General features: G+C 47.5%; 1 protein-coding gene and 1 long non-coding RNA gene across 3 annotated transcripts in view; both read left to right on the top strand.

Moving 5' to 3' along the window:
- The first annotated feature begins 259 nt into the window (after window positions 1-259).
- Window positions 260-4399, top strand: yy1b (YY1 transcription factor b). 2 transcript variants are annotated; one of them, XM_058057822.2, is made up of 5 exons: window positions 260-1055; window positions 2204-2354; window positions 2443-2503; window positions 2849-3007; window positions 3508-4399. In XM_058057822.2, exons 1-5 carry the CDS (start codon window positions 467-469, stop codon window positions 3688-3690), a joined length of 1143 nt encoding a protein of 380 aa, XP_057913805.2. In that variant the 5' UTR covers window positions 260-466; the 3' UTR covers window positions 3691-4399. The 2 variants fall into 2 exon arrangements, with proteins under 2 accessions (XP_057913805.2, XP_057913804.2); XM_058057821.2 differs by having other exon boundaries at window positions 2192-2354.
- A 4464-nt stretch (window positions 4400-8863) lies between these two features.
- Window positions 8864-14728, top strand: part of LOC131107622 (uncharacterized) — a 32490-nt gene continuing 26625 nt past the window's right edge. Inside the window, exon 1 of the long non-coding RNA XR_009120283.2 lies at window positions 8864-9054. This is a non-coding gene — a long non-coding RNA (uncharacterized LOC131107622). The remainder of the gene's footprint in view (window positions 9055-14728) is intronic.

Genomic DNA, 14728 nt, shown 5'->3' with positions numbered 1-14728 from the left:
CACAAACACACATATACATATATATGTATATGTGTATATATATATACACATACATACACACACAAATAGCACATGCCGAACGTTTGCTATGACATAAAAGTTCTTTTTAATGGTAGCAGTGCATATATAAGTATTTCAATACTTTATAGTTACCCCAATCGTAATTGTGTATTTCGTGAATTTTTGTGAACATGAAAAACAAAACACTGAAACGTTAACAAGAAACTTCCGCGTCTCGCTCAAGTATCGCGATGTTTCACAACGAGGGCGCAAAGTGGCGGCGAGATCTGGCGTGGGACTGGAGAGTGGCGACACTCGGTGCCGAAGAAGAGGCATCGAAGGCGGGCAAGAAGCAAGAGCCGAGCTGGGGGGCGTGTGAGAGCAAGCGTGGCGGGTCCTTAATCCCCACCGAAACAGGAGCACAAAACACGGCGTGAATGAAACAGGCAAGCTGGCGGACTTCAACATGGCATCCGGAGATACGCTGTACATCGCGACAGACGGCTCGGAGATGCCGGCCGAGATCGTGGAGCTCCATGAGATAGAGGTGGAGACCATACCGGTGGAGACCATTGAGACCACGGTGGTCGGCGGCGAGGACGATGATGATGATGATGATGATGAGGAGGACGAGGACGACGACGACGAGGACGAAGACGACGAGCAGCCGATGATTGCACTTCAGCCGCTGGACAACCACAGCTCTATCCACCATCACCATCACCACCCGGAGGTGATACTGGTTCAGACCCGGGAGGAGGTCGTCGGCGGGGATGATTGCGATCTACACACGGATGACGGCGGCGGAGGATTCGAGGACCAGATTCTAATTCCGGTGCCGGCTCCCGGGGTGGAGGACGAGTACATTGAACAGACTTTGGTGACTGTAGCTGGGAAAAGCTCCGTGGGTCGAGTGAAGCGGGGAGGCGGCGGCAAGAAAGCGGGTAAAAAGAGCTATCTGAGTGGCTCGGAGGTCGGAGCGAGGAAATGGGAACAAAAGCAGGTGCAGATAAAGACACTGGAGGGGGAATTCTCGGTGACGATGTGGGCGTCGGGTGAGTAGCGTTAGCCCAGCTGGGGCTGTCACATATCGGCTACATGAGGCCTCATTGCCAGGGCGTTGTCCTTGCTGCACCCGACTACTTCCTGGAATGGTCCGCATGCAACCACCATGAGATGCGACGATTCCAGCGAGGTTGCGTTTTGGTTTCGACGTGAAACGTCGGCTCGGTGCGCGGAAATGTGTTTTTGTTTTGACGGGAAGCCATGTTTTAAGTCTTACTGGGCGCCGCCATATTCCCCGAGTCTGAGAAGTATGGCGGCGGCCCCGAAAAAATGGCGATGGTGGCGGTTAGGTAGTCACGGCGGTAGCCGTGCTTTTACTGTCTGGAGAGGCACACGTTGTCGGTTTTGAGTAATTTACAGTGCGAAACACCTCGGCGTTGTGGCGCTGACACATTCCCGGGACACTTTGTCGAGTATAAGTTCATATTAGGCTCATTTTTTTCCATTTGACGTCAAGTAAGCTGCAAGCTAGTTAGCATTAGCCGTTAGCAGCTAACAGTTGGCCTTGTTGAGCCTTGCCTAGTTGTCAATCTGTCGACGTTGTTTAACAAATTAAGGCAGTTCCACAAATTATTTTCGTAAATCGTTTATTTATTCACTAGTGCCGTTGAATACCACAAAGTCAGCGTGTACGTTTGTTGGTTTGCAACTATTTCCAGGGTGGCGCTATTTTTAGAGCACTGCTGGTGAGAACTAGAAATGAAGAGTAGAGATGTGCAATTCCTGAACGAATCGGCCAAAACTCTCCCGAGTTTAATAAATCGCGACTCGCGGGTTAACTCGTTGATTTACGCACTCCCGCTACTAGCCAAGTCAGGGGAACTTGGTACTCTTGGAGAATGGAGTGCCCGGTTCATGTGGTCTGTGACGGTAACTCGAAAGAATTGAGTACCGATTCACTTCAGTGTGTTACGGATAAGAAGTGGACGGTGGCCGACGGGGGAAAACGTGCAGCAAGGTTAAATACTAAACCAAAAACATGTATTTTTTCAGATTTTGCATTATATTCTGTCTGCTTAGGCAACACATTAAATTAATAAAGTAATTTTCTCATGCACTGTTGCTGCAGGTGCACACCCAGGGAAATGCTACTGTGTTTTCGGTTCAGTCTCTAATGTATTTTTAGATGACAATAAAGACATCGACCACGAGTCGGTGGTGGAGGAGCAAGTTGTCGGGGAGAATTCGCCCCCAGATTACTCCGAGTACATGACGGGGAAGAAGCTGCCCCCCGGCGGCATCCCGGGCATTGACCTGTCCGACCCCAAGCAACTGGCGGAATTTGCCAGGTGAGTTTACACCAAAGACTTTGCAGATGAAGGTGGGATTCATGCTAAAATGATCAAATTACATTTATGTTTTTTTTTTCTTTAACAGGATGAAACCCAGAAAAGTCAAAGAAGACGATGCTCCACGGACGATAGCTTGTCCTCATAAAGTTAGTTTGACGCTGCACAATATCCTCATTGGATCATACCACATATCCTAAGAGCTGTTCCTAATATTCTGGTTGACTTCTTTAGCATGAGAGGATCACATCAGTGCTTTGTATCGTGCAAACCACAAATACATAATAAAAAGCGAGCATTATTGTCTTTGTAAAGCCAGATTTAGAAAATCTGTTTCCTCTCATTAGCTTGAGCAGGTGTACCTAATGAAATGAGCAGGTAGACTTCAGGACTAAGACACCCACACTGTCTATTTTTGTGCGCACCATCTGCGCCGTCTTGTTTTTTTTTTGTGTGTGTTTAGGTGTGTGACACTGCTTGTTTATTCTCTTCAGGGCTGCACAAAGATGTTCAGGGACAACTCGGCCATGAGGAAGCATCTCCACACCCACGGGCCTCGCGTGCACGTCTGCGCCGAGTGTGGCAAGGCCTTCGTGGAGAGCTCCAAGCTCAAACGCCACCAGCTTGTCCACACGGGGGAGAAACCCTTCCAGGTTGGCTTAGACTACAGTCCCGTAGCCCGTATGCATTAGCCTTGTCGTCATCATCATCTTGAACATCTCCTTGATGTAACTTGCAACATGAAGGGGATTTAATAGTGCAGTTAGCCGGGGTTGCCGGGTTAATGGGCCGTTAAATGGATGAAAGGTTTTGCAGTTAAAACAATGGTAACCCAAGTCATGTGCTGTTTTTGATCATTTGCAAACAAGACACAGGGTTTTAACATCATTTTGATGAAGAAAACATCAAAACATCCTGAAAACAGTCCTGTGTGTTGATACGTTCATTAGAGATGCACGCCATCTTTTTTTCAAAGCAATCACAGTAACTGTCTGCTTTTCAAGACAGACATGATACCACTAAATCACTTTTTTATCTACTATTTTAATATGAAGATAAATGTGTAGTTTGAAGGAGGACTGGAACACATGCAGCATTTCCACAGCGCTTCTTTTGGGTAGCTAACCCTTGACCTCCTGTTCCCCCTCGGCAGTGCACCTTCGAAGGCTGCGGCAAGCGTTTCTCTCTGGACTTCAACCTGCGCACGCACGTCCGGATCCACACCGGCGACCGGCCGTACGTGTGCCCCTTCGACGGCTGCAATAAGAAATTCGCCCAGTCGACCAACCTCAAGTCTCATATTCTCACACACGCCAAAGCCAAGAATAACCAATGAGGCGGCCGCAGGGTGCGCCCGCAGGGACGCGTCCTAACGGAATGACAAAGACTTTTATTCTATGACTAAAAACAACACCTGACAGACTTTTTCCAGAGAAAAAAAAAAGACACTGAGTGCGCTCTCCTGCATCCCATTGCTTTGGCTGTCATTTTCCAATCAGAACCACGGTCACGACAACCGCCCCATACCCACACCCCAAAAGACCTGACGTCATCCATCCAGCCCTCCAGGATTGCTCAAGATGGAGCCCAGGGTGAAAAACATCAGAGACTTATTTTTACCAGAGCGAGCAGCGAAGCGCGTATATACTGTTTGTTGTTCTCATGGAGTCACATGGCTTTGTTTGCCTTTCAGGTGTGCATATTGTACGCCTTTTGTTTCACCACCAAGCTGTAATGTTTGCATCCGCACACTAATCCATGCTAACCGCACAATAACCTCCTGTACTTGCATCACATGGCTGTATTGGACTTGCATAGAACTATAGAGGTGGGATTTGATTATTATTTTTTTTTTTAGTGTTAACCAGTTAATCTTTTAGTGACAGCCAGATGAGCATCACTTCTTTTTTTTTTTGTTAGAATGTTGTGTACAGACAATAATCAATAACCTCTCCCGTGTTGCACCTGTGTGTATCAATAAAGCGACACCACGCCGGCACTGTTGGATTCTAACACAGCTGTCTGTTGTTGGAATTGATGCCTTTTTTTTGTTTGTTTTTTATATTGCAGCGTCTTGCGGTAAAAACATGGCTGACAGCAGAGTGGATCAGTAGATGTGAAGGTTTCAGGAAGCACCTTGTACGATTTGGTTTTTATTGATTGAATTACCGTCAGCCTAAAATACATGTAAAGGCTGCGTGCTATTACGATGGAAGACACTGCCTTGCTCAAAGATTGACACTTTCAGAAGGGTATTGTGATAAAAAATATATGTACCTTGCTTAGTTATATTTCACTGAGCATGATATTAATGCTTATTTGTTCAAATATGACTAAGCAATTATGTGGTCATTTTAATAGTGCTTTCTTTTTATTTTTTTTAATGATATGACTTTTATTGTATTTTTTTTTTAGCTCTTAAGTCCCAGTTTGAATGGCCAGTGGGGACCTCTTGTGCAACTGAAGAGAAAGCGCCTCAGCTGCATCAGCCAGCTGGGATTTTCCTTCCTTATTTCGCTTCCACTTCCATGCTGAAGTTGACTCTAATGTTTGTGTTGTGCTCACTCAGCAGGATTAACTTAACTGTCCACGTCAGCAGCGTCCTGCAGAGGTGCACCTTTCTCCTGCCTGCTTGGAGACGCCCACACACTGCTGCTTCCCGCTGCTGCCCCCTTCTGGCGCACGGCTGTTACGACACCAGGCAGCTCTCCATGGTGCTGATGGCCATTTATGGTAAGGAAAACAAAGGCTTCATTTATTCGTTTAAGGCTTCAAACTGGTGTCTAAATTATTCCGGAAAGTATTGGTTCATCCAATCTCACACCATCTTTAGCGATGGTGTAAGACACGCCCACATTTTGTCCTTGTGTTGACATGTTTTCACTGCAGGGAAAGTCAATACACATGGGAATTGGGCTGAGAGCCAATAGATGCTGAGGCGCCATCATGTATGAGGTCATGTAAATCTCTGGACTGTGCCATAGGAATAATGTGATGATGGTCATACAGCAATGGGACAGGCACAGACTACGGCACATCCTAGTCTCTTGTCTATGCCGGTTAATTGTTTCCAGACAGTGATGAGTGAATGTCTACAAAGTAGGATTCCTTATGTATAACTGGAATATGTTCCTAAATAGTGAATAAAAAAAAACGATTTACCACCTTCTAAGTATGTTTTTTTTAACATTAGAGTCGTCTAGACATAAAATAACACCCCATGAGTTACATTTACGGTTGTATTATCAAACATAGTAAACATAATATCCACTCGCGTTAGCAATGTGAGTGTTATTTTTTTTAATGTCCTGTTTCTGGACAGTTTTTCCTGCGGTGGCTATGCCCTCAATCAATGTAACTACTGACACCCAGTAAGCAGTGTAGAATACGACATGTCATCACCACATCTTTCAATGGGTCTTCTGAATGCCTTATATCTGTATTCTTTAACGCAATTTAGGACAAAAATACTTCAAATTTGTTTGAATATTTTTATTTTTTACTAAAAGACCATAATCGACTACAAAACTGATTATTTATGAATATATATATATATATAAAAAAACATACTAGAGTGAAATATCAAAGTTCCAAGTGTGATGCGATAAGGGATGATTGTCATGAAAAGTCCATCCATTATCTATGTAGCTTGTTCTCACGCAATTAAAGGTGTAATATATATAAATATATATATATATATACGTATATACATACCCTAGTAGTAGTCATGTCGTGATGTTTCATTAGGACTCGTCCTCATTTCTGTAATATCTTCCAGCCCTTAGTGTGCACACTGCACACTTCCATTGAAGTAAAATGTAGAAATTATATTATGATATAATGATATTATACATCTCTAATACAGTATTCATCATACACAATCAATTAATTCATTCATTTTCTACCGCTTATCCTCACAAGGGTCGCGGAGGGTGCTGGAGCCTATCCCAGCTGTCTTGGGGCGAGAGGCGGGGGACACCCTGGGACTGGTGGCCAGCCAATCACAGGGCACATATAGACAAACAACCATTCACACTCACATTCATACCTATGGACAATTTGGAGTCGCCAATTAACCTAGCATGTTTTTGGAATGTTGGAGGAAACCGGAGTACCTGGAGAAAACCGTGCTAACCACTCGACCGGCGTGCAGCCACAATCATAAATATTTTGGGAAAATGGTAGTCTAAAGAGAGAGGCTGTATTTAACATGAAAAGAGAATTGGACTAATATCCAGTGATTCTTTGTTTTCCCTCGTGTGACAGTGAAGAATGCTAAAACGTTACCTGTACAGTTGATAAATGATTCCCGGTCGGCCGTGGTGCCGATGATTTCTATTTCCATGATTTCCTGTGGGGGAGGTTGAGCTTTCACTGTATTGTAATTGTTGAGAGACTCAATTGCACCGCAGCGTGTCTGCTTGTGTTTTTTAAGTAAGAGGTTATTTATCCGGCAGATTGGCATGGCTGACAAAAGCAAGGAGAGGCTAAACGTGCTACTTGTTATGCAGCTGAAGTCTGTCAAGGCTCCAACACCTGCTCTCTTTCACAGGCTTATTTCATTACGGCTCCTCTCTCCCAGGAGTCACAGCACTCAGCCCCCCCTACGCCGCTCCCCCCTTTAATCCCGTGCTCCGTGTTTACCTGGATGCCATTCTCATCCTTTTTAGTTATTTGCAGCAGGCGGCCATGGCAGCTACCGTGCTACTTCGGCAGCTGGATTTATCCTTTCATTAGTCCGCCTCCCCGCCTGCTTCGCAAGCTGCGAAACAAAGCTGTGTCACGGCAGGGAAAAAAGATGCGGCGCTAAAGCCCCTTTCATCTCCGCGCCGACACCATCAGGACATCCGCCCCTCGGCCCTCTGCGGTTTATTATTCCTTTTTACGTTGCTTGATAACAAGGTTCTTTTTCACTCTCGCTTTTTTTGTCTGGAGCCAAATGAATCCCCGGGAAAGGTGTGATCACAAAACGGCACCAGCAAATGGCGGTAATGGTCCTCCTTTTAAATCTCCACAAACTTTACTTTGCGCACAGTCACTGGCCACTTGATTAGGTACAAAGGCACCAATCCAAAAATTTCACAGAGGAATCAAACACTAACTTGTGTTGGTCCCTTCTTTAATGAGTGGGCCTTGCACCAGCAGGTCAATGTGAAGAACTTCAACCGGTCTCTCCATGTGTCGGAATGTGTTTTTTTTTCCCAGCCAGCGCAGCCAGAGATGCTATTCCCATGCAGAAAATATGTTGCCAAGGTAACAGAGGAGAGAGTGCGAAAGGCAGGCTGCTGACAGCGGCAGCATCGCCGGCGTTCGACACAACTTACACATGTGATGGCTGCCTTTTGAATAGTTGAAATGTCAAGGCTGACTTCTTTTTTTTTTTTTTTCTCTCCTCCTTCCGTGTCGCAGCACACAATACCGCTTGGAATTCACCCCCCCCCCCCCCCCCCCGCCGCCTCCTCTTCGCTGTGATGCCCTTGTCTCCTCCAGTGTGCGCCGACACACTTTCTCTGTCTCTGGGCGGCCTTATTTGCAGTCAGCGTCTGTCTCTGTGCCGCCGCCTGATTTGTTTCGCCGGAGTAATTAAGCCCCGAATTACCCCAGCAATTTGTAACACTCGACTATGACCACTCGCAATGTCGGCGTGGAGATACAGAACGCCTCGCATGTTAGCTCCCGACACAGCCATCATCATCATCATCATCTTGCTAATGATGCTAATCATCTGAATGATGTCATCGGGCGGCTTACTGTCCTTATTGTTTGGCCTCATTAGGAACGCCGTCTAATGAGGTCCAACGCAAGACATCAGTGTATTGATTCCTTATGTCGCCTTTCGATGATGTTGGGGTCATGAATTAACTGGACACCAACACAAATGAAAGCTGCAGGCAGCATTGAACAAGCCCCCGCACCTTCATGCAACTCGGGATTCACCGGAGTCTGAGGGCGTGTGCGTTCCGTTTCCTGTCGATCATATGTCGACCTTTGTCCTTGAAAGGCTCATTTGCATCTTGCAGCTTCTTACGACCTCAAATTCAAGACGGTATGATCTCACCCTGGGGAACAGAGTTATTAACGTTTGCAGCGTAGTGGCAAATTGTCCAAGTTTGTTGCCATGCCCCGCCCTTGGCCAAATGTGGCCCGCAGGACACTAGTTTGAGGCCCCCGCCTTGATATGAAAGTTTAATGTTAGTGCGGCCCGCGCAAGTTTGATATGGATGCTGTATGGTATCATGTACCCAGAAAAAATTATTATGTTTGATTCATGTTCATGTTAAAGGTTAAATAACTGTTAATAGTTATCCTCCCTATCCATGTGGAAGTGGTAAGTTTTTGGATATCTGAGTTTAAAGGAAATAAGTATTTCCTCAAATTGTGGCCTCCGTTCGAAAGAGACACTGTGCCTTGTTTGTCGTAAACACACAAAGGCTTCGCACATATTGTTTCTAGCCTGCCGTGGCTGCTAAAATGTTAGCACTGTAGCTCACTTAGCCATGTTACTTCCTGTCACGTTGTATGAGGATTACTACTTCCTGTTTGGGTGTTGTTATTACAGTTGTGACATAATGATGATCATGAAGGTGCTGTCTTTCATCCTCTGTTTTTCTCTCCCAGCTTCGCCCGCCAATCAAGAGTCGACCTTTACATCGGGAGGAATGCTTCATTTCGGACCTCCATCACGTCCCAACGTCGGAAGGTGAGACATCTTCTAATGACTTTTTTTGGAGAGATTTTAATCAGTACGGAGGTTCCACTTTGCAAATGGGACTGATCAAAAGGCCTTGCTGTTGGGGGTGGGGGACGGATGACGGATGATCAAGCTGCACCTAGGGGGGGCTGTTAAGTCCATACACGCCCCCACCCCTTTAACGCATGCTCGCCTCGCACGGCCAATTAGCGTCACACCCGTGTTAAACGCGACGCGACGGCACCCGACAAGCACACTTAGATGGGATCAGCGTGAGCAATAAATAAGATTAGCGCAGGAAAAAAAAACACAGTGGCTTCATAATCCTGTCCCATCCATCCGGGCGGAGGGAGCCCCCCCGCCGGGCCGTGTGGATGTCTGCATCGCTATGACATGACTCAGCATTTGGCAAGCTCGGGGAGGCTCTCGGGTTAAGCGCGACAAGGCCGACACCCCTCCCGCCTCCCCCTGCCACCCTGCAGCAGCTTCCCATCCTCTATTAGCCTCCCATCCTCATAGGCCTCAAGTGATAACAAGATTAGCATAAGCACTTTTTAAAAAAGTCACACTGAATGGCAGCCCTAAAGAGGCTTAAACTGCAACGCAGCCCACCCCCCCACCCCCCACCTCTGCTCTGCAGCACAGGATGGATTGTGGGAGCTCGCCGGCAACATCTGCCCGCTTGTTCTCTTTGTGATCTCCAACACGGGGAGAATCAATGAGAGATCCATCATTGGCAACGATTGGCGAAGAGACGGAGCAAATCACCTGGATGAGCGATAGCAGCTATCAGGCAAAATGCTTCCTAATGGCGCCTGCTGTGTCTGCCGTAAAATGCAGCCAGCCTCCGCCTCGTCCATCACCCCGGAGCGCATGGAAGTCAGAACACAGATGCTGGGCCCGGGGGTGTTGGGTGGGGGGGGGGGGGTGAGGAAAAGTCGTGGGAACCTTCTTGGGGAAGCAGAGGCGATGATGCCAATTGACGTAAGCTAAACTGTTGTCTGTGCGGCTAAATTCCCTTCATGCTGCCTTTGAGGACACTGGGAAGTCTCTAATGTCCCACTTGGACCTCCACTGATCTTGATAAGTGTTAGAGGTACTTTATTGTCCGCACCATGAAAACTCCAGATGGTGGATGTTTTGGTGTAAGTTGGGTTTTATTCCTAAATGAACAATAAACAATGTCAGAGCGGCATATAAACTCTTCTAAGAGCTGTGTGAAAGGGGCTACACGTGGTTAGCGTTTGGTGGTTGTTTTCTTTTCCTGTTTCCAGGCTCTTTCAGACAAAGGTCAGGTAAAATGGACGCATGAGTGCCGTAGCGTGAAATCCAACAATTATTTGCCTGTTCATTTCACACAGAACACAGCCGAGTGGGATATTACAGTGGATATGATACAGAATCCCGTTATGGGATGATTGCCATGCAGGACATCCCGCGTGCTTTCACACAGGCGTCGTCGTCTCTCTTAGGGCTCCGGTAACCGCTCAACTTAAACAATGTCAGAGCGGCATATAAACTCTTCTAAGAGCTGTGTGAAAGGGGCTACACGTGGTTAGCGTGAGGTGGTTGTTTTCCTGCTAGCTCCAGATGGTGGATGTTTTGGTGTAAGTTGGGTTTTATTCCTAAATGAACAATAAACAATGTCAGAGCGGCATATAAACTCTTCTAAGAGCTGTGTGAAAGGGGCTACACGTGGTTAGCGTTTGGTGGTTGTTTTCTTTTCCTGTTTCCAGGCTCTTTCAGACAGAGGTCAGGTAAAATGGACGCATGAGTGCCGTAGCGTGAAATCCAACAATTATTTGCCTGTTCATTTCACACAGAACACAGCCGAGTGGGATATTACAGTGGATATGATGCAGAATCCCGTTATGGGATGATTGCCATGCAGGACATCCCCCATGCTTTCACACAGGCGTCGTCGTCTTTCTTAGGGCTCCGGTAACCGCTCAACTTAAACAATGTCAGAGCGGCATATAAACTCTTCTAAGAGCTGTGTGAAAGGGGCTACACGTGGTTAGCGTGAGGTGGTTGTTTTCCTGCTAGCTCCAGATGGTGGATGTTTTGGTGTAAGTTGGGTTTTATTCCTAAATGAACAATAAACAATGTCAGAGCGGCATATAAACTCTTCTAAGAGCTGTGTGAAAGGGGCTACACGTGGTTAGCGTTTGGTGGTTGTTTTCCTGCTGGCCAGGCACACAACAGGCTCTTTCAGACAGAGGTCAGGTAAAATGGACGCATGAGTGCCGTAGCGTGAAATCCAACAATTATTTGCCTGTTCATTTCACACAGAACACAGACGAGAGGGATATTACAGTGGATATGATGCAGAATCCCGTTATGGGATGATTGCCATGCAGGACGCCGTCGTGGTCTCTTTTAGGGCTCCGGTAACCGCTCAACTTAAACAATGTCAGGGTGGCATATAAACTCTTTTAAGAGCTGTGTGAAAGGGGCTACAGTTGGGTTTTATTCCTAAATGCACAAACTAAGCCATTCCCATTGTATACAAAACACATAAAGGACATGTCAAATGCATATTATAAATATGCAGTGGATTCAAAAGAAGTTGTTTTGGCGAAGGACGCCAGCAGACTCAGGCGGGCGCGGTCACGATGAAGAGGTGGCGGGTGCCGCCGTCAGCGCCAGGATACTTGGCCCTCTCATACCAGTCACAGTTGGTGCTGAGTAAACAAGCCGGTCTGGCTTGGAATTGACCGTTTCAATTACCTCCTCTTCCCTCCCTCCCTCCGCATCCTATACCCACCCCCCCATGCGCCCAGACGGCTGTTTTCCCAGAAACAGTAGTCACATTCACTATTAATGAGCTATGATGTTCATCCTGGACCCATTTACTCTTCTCAATAATGCATACTCCATGAAAATTGCCGGTGCATATTTTACACCGCCACCTCCAGTCCAACCCCCCCCAGTAGGAGGGATGTTGTTTTGGTGGCGCTCGCTATTGGGCCCCGGGCTCTCCTGGTGTACTCCCAGGAATGATGCTTAGCGGGGGGGAAACAATGGTCTCATGTGTGAATGATAATGAGAGCGGCTGCCGCTGGAAGATAATGAAAACTCCGGCGAGCCAAAGGTGCTAAAACACTCGTCGGAGCACCTCGGTGTACTTTGATGAAGTATTCCTATTATTATTATTATTATTATTATTATTATATTCCGGCTGATTCAAACGGGGCCCTTCAGTTTGTTCAAATAGGCCCGGCGACGTCTTTTAAAAACAAAGACGACGCCACCAATTGGAGCCGTCAGAGCTCCAATGGGATTGTGCCGCTCGTCACGGCTGTCGTTAAACGCGGGCGACGGCGCTCCATAAAGGGACACCGCGACTCCAAAGTTGCAGAAAGAAATGAAAAGCCTATTAGCATTAGCAGAGAGAAATTGAATTTAATTGGTGGAACAGTGAGGGAGGGGGGGGGAAGAGATGCTAATCAAAGAGCCTCAGATGAACACTCTGACCCGGCGGCGTTTGAGCAGCATTTCAAATCAGGCGCACAAAAGCCTCTTTCACACAGAGATACCGCAAAATGACTAAATCCCAGCGTAACGGTGTCTCCCTCGTTTTTTGTCTGTCCATTTCACACAGAACACAGCCGAGTGGGATATTACAGTGGATATGATGCAGAATCCCGTTATGGGATGATTGCCATGCAAGGACGCCCCCGTGCTTTCACATTAGGGCTCTGGTAACCGCTCAACTTAAACAATGTCAGAGCGGCATATAAACTCTTCTAAGAGCTGTGTGAAAGGGGCTACACGTGGTTAGCTTGAGGTGGTTGTTTTCCTGCTGGCCAGGCACACAACAGGCTCTTTCAGACAGAGGTCAGGTAAAATGGACGCATGAGTGCTGTAGCGTGAAATCCAACAATTATTTGCCTGTTCATTTCACACAGAACACAGCCAAGTGGGATATTACAGTGGATATGATACAGAATCCCGTTACGGGATGATTGCCATGCAGGACATCTCCCGTGCTTTCACACAGGCGTCGTCGTCTCTCTTAGAGCTACGGTAACCGCTCAACTTAAACAATGTCAGAGCGGCATATAAACTCTTCTAAGAGCTGTGTGAAAGGGGCTACACGTGGTTAGCTTGAGGTGGTTGTTTTCCTGCTGGCCAGGCACACAACAGGCTATTTCAGACAGAGGTCAGGTAAAATGGACGCATGAGTGCCGTAGCGTGAAATCCAACAATTATTTGCCTGTTCATTTCACACAGAACACAGCCGAGTGGGATATTACAGTGGATATGATACAGAATCCCGTTATGGGATGATTGCCATGCAAGGACGCCCCCGTGCTTTCACATTAGGGCTCTGGTAACCGCTCAACTTAAACAATGTCAGAGCGGCATATAAACTCTTCTAAGAGCTGTGTGAAAGGGGCTACACGTGGTTAGCGTGAGGTGGTTGTTTTCCTGCTGGTCAGGTTAGCGTGAGGTCAGGTAAAATGGACACATGAATGCCGTAGCGTGAAGTCCAACAATTATTTGCCTGCTCATTTCACACAGAACACGGCAAAGCGTTTCTCCTTATCATATATATACTACTGCTTCCAAAGCCCCCAAATATGCTGGGTCAGCTTCAACCCCCACCCCCCGCTCCACCCTTCCATGTCGGTGGCTGTAAAAAAGGAGCTACAGATGGTCGGCGTCTGTTGCTGACGTTTTGTGTGCTCGAGGTTGTTTTCCTGTCGAGAGGCTTGAGTGAACACATTGGAAGGATTTCGGAAAGCAGGTCGCTCTCGTGCGGTGTCACTAAGAGGCGGCTTGTAGATTCGATCTCCCTCCACCCCCCACCAGACCTAAAGCCAACGTCTGTCACCTCAGTGCCGCGTCCCACCCCCTCCCCGTCCCCACTTCCCCTCTTTGGATGGCTGCCTTGAATACAGAAGAGCCGGCGGCTCCATGGCTGCCGTACAGAGGATGCTCTTTCCCCGTCTCCTCCTTCTTGTGTTTCACTCCGCATTCTTTCCCTCTCCCCCTGTGGCCTCTTTCTCCCAGCTCCTCCGCCTCCCTCGTCATCCTCGCCCGCTTTCCTCCCGCCCTCCTCCCTGTGTATTTGTTTCGCAAACCTTCCATCTTTTCCTCCTCTCCTCCTCGACTCTCTCCCCCCTGCATCTATTATTAACAGGCACCTCTGGCTTTCTGCAAGGAATGAACTGAGGCTCAGGCCAGCCTCCTCAGCATTTTAATCACCCTTAATGGGCTGGTAACGATGAATAAACATGCTAGGAACCAGCGATGCTTTGTCGTACGCTCCGCACGTCTTTGCAAGTCCCCCCCCTACCCCCCGCGTGACTGCAAGACAGAATCTCGGCATGTCTCAGAGCCACCATGTACGCAGCACCCCTCCCCACCCCACCCCCTGAGACTTCCTGCTGTGCAAAGCAAAGCGCAGGTAGGAATCAATCAGGCTACATCCGAAGACTAAAATACACACAAGCGTATCACAGCTCGTGTTGCAGCTGATGCTGGTGGTATCGCTGGGCTAGCGGGCGTAGCCACCGAGCGGCATCGTTGCTTTGCTTTGCTTTGGAATGCTACATCCCGGTGGTGTGCTTCAGTAAATGTTGGGATATCACGGCATGGTGATACCAGGCGAGGCGGCCAAAGAAAAGGCCTCACGTTAACCAAAAAAGAAACAATGGTGGCCATCTTTTTTGAT

This window comes from Doryrhamphus excisus, linkage group LG19 (genome assembly GCF_037039965.1).
Source record: "Doryrhamphus excisus strain RoL-2023G ecotype Guam linkage group LG19, RoL_Dexc_Guam_v1.1, whole genome shotgun sequence".
Taxonomy (NCBI): Eukaryota; Metazoa; Chordata; class Actinopteri; order Syngnathiformes; family Syngnathidae; genus Doryrhamphus; species Doryrhamphus excisus.
The sequence above is the reverse complement of the archived record's forward strand: the minus strand, read 5'-3'. Positions and strand labels throughout refer to the sequence as shown.

Coding starts and splice junctions, on each gene's coding strand:
- yy1b (XM_058057821.2), top strand. CDS start 467: ATGGCATCCGGAGATACGCTGTACATCGCGACAGACGGCTCGGAGATG. Junction 1,056..2,191: donor GGTGACGATGTGGGCGTCGG/GTGAGTAGCGTT, acceptor ATGTATTTTTAG/ATGACAATAAAGACATCGAC. Junction 2,504..2,848: donor CGATAGCTTGTCCTCATAAA/GTTAGTTTGACG, acceptor TATTCTCTTCAG/GGCTGCACAAAGATGTTCAG.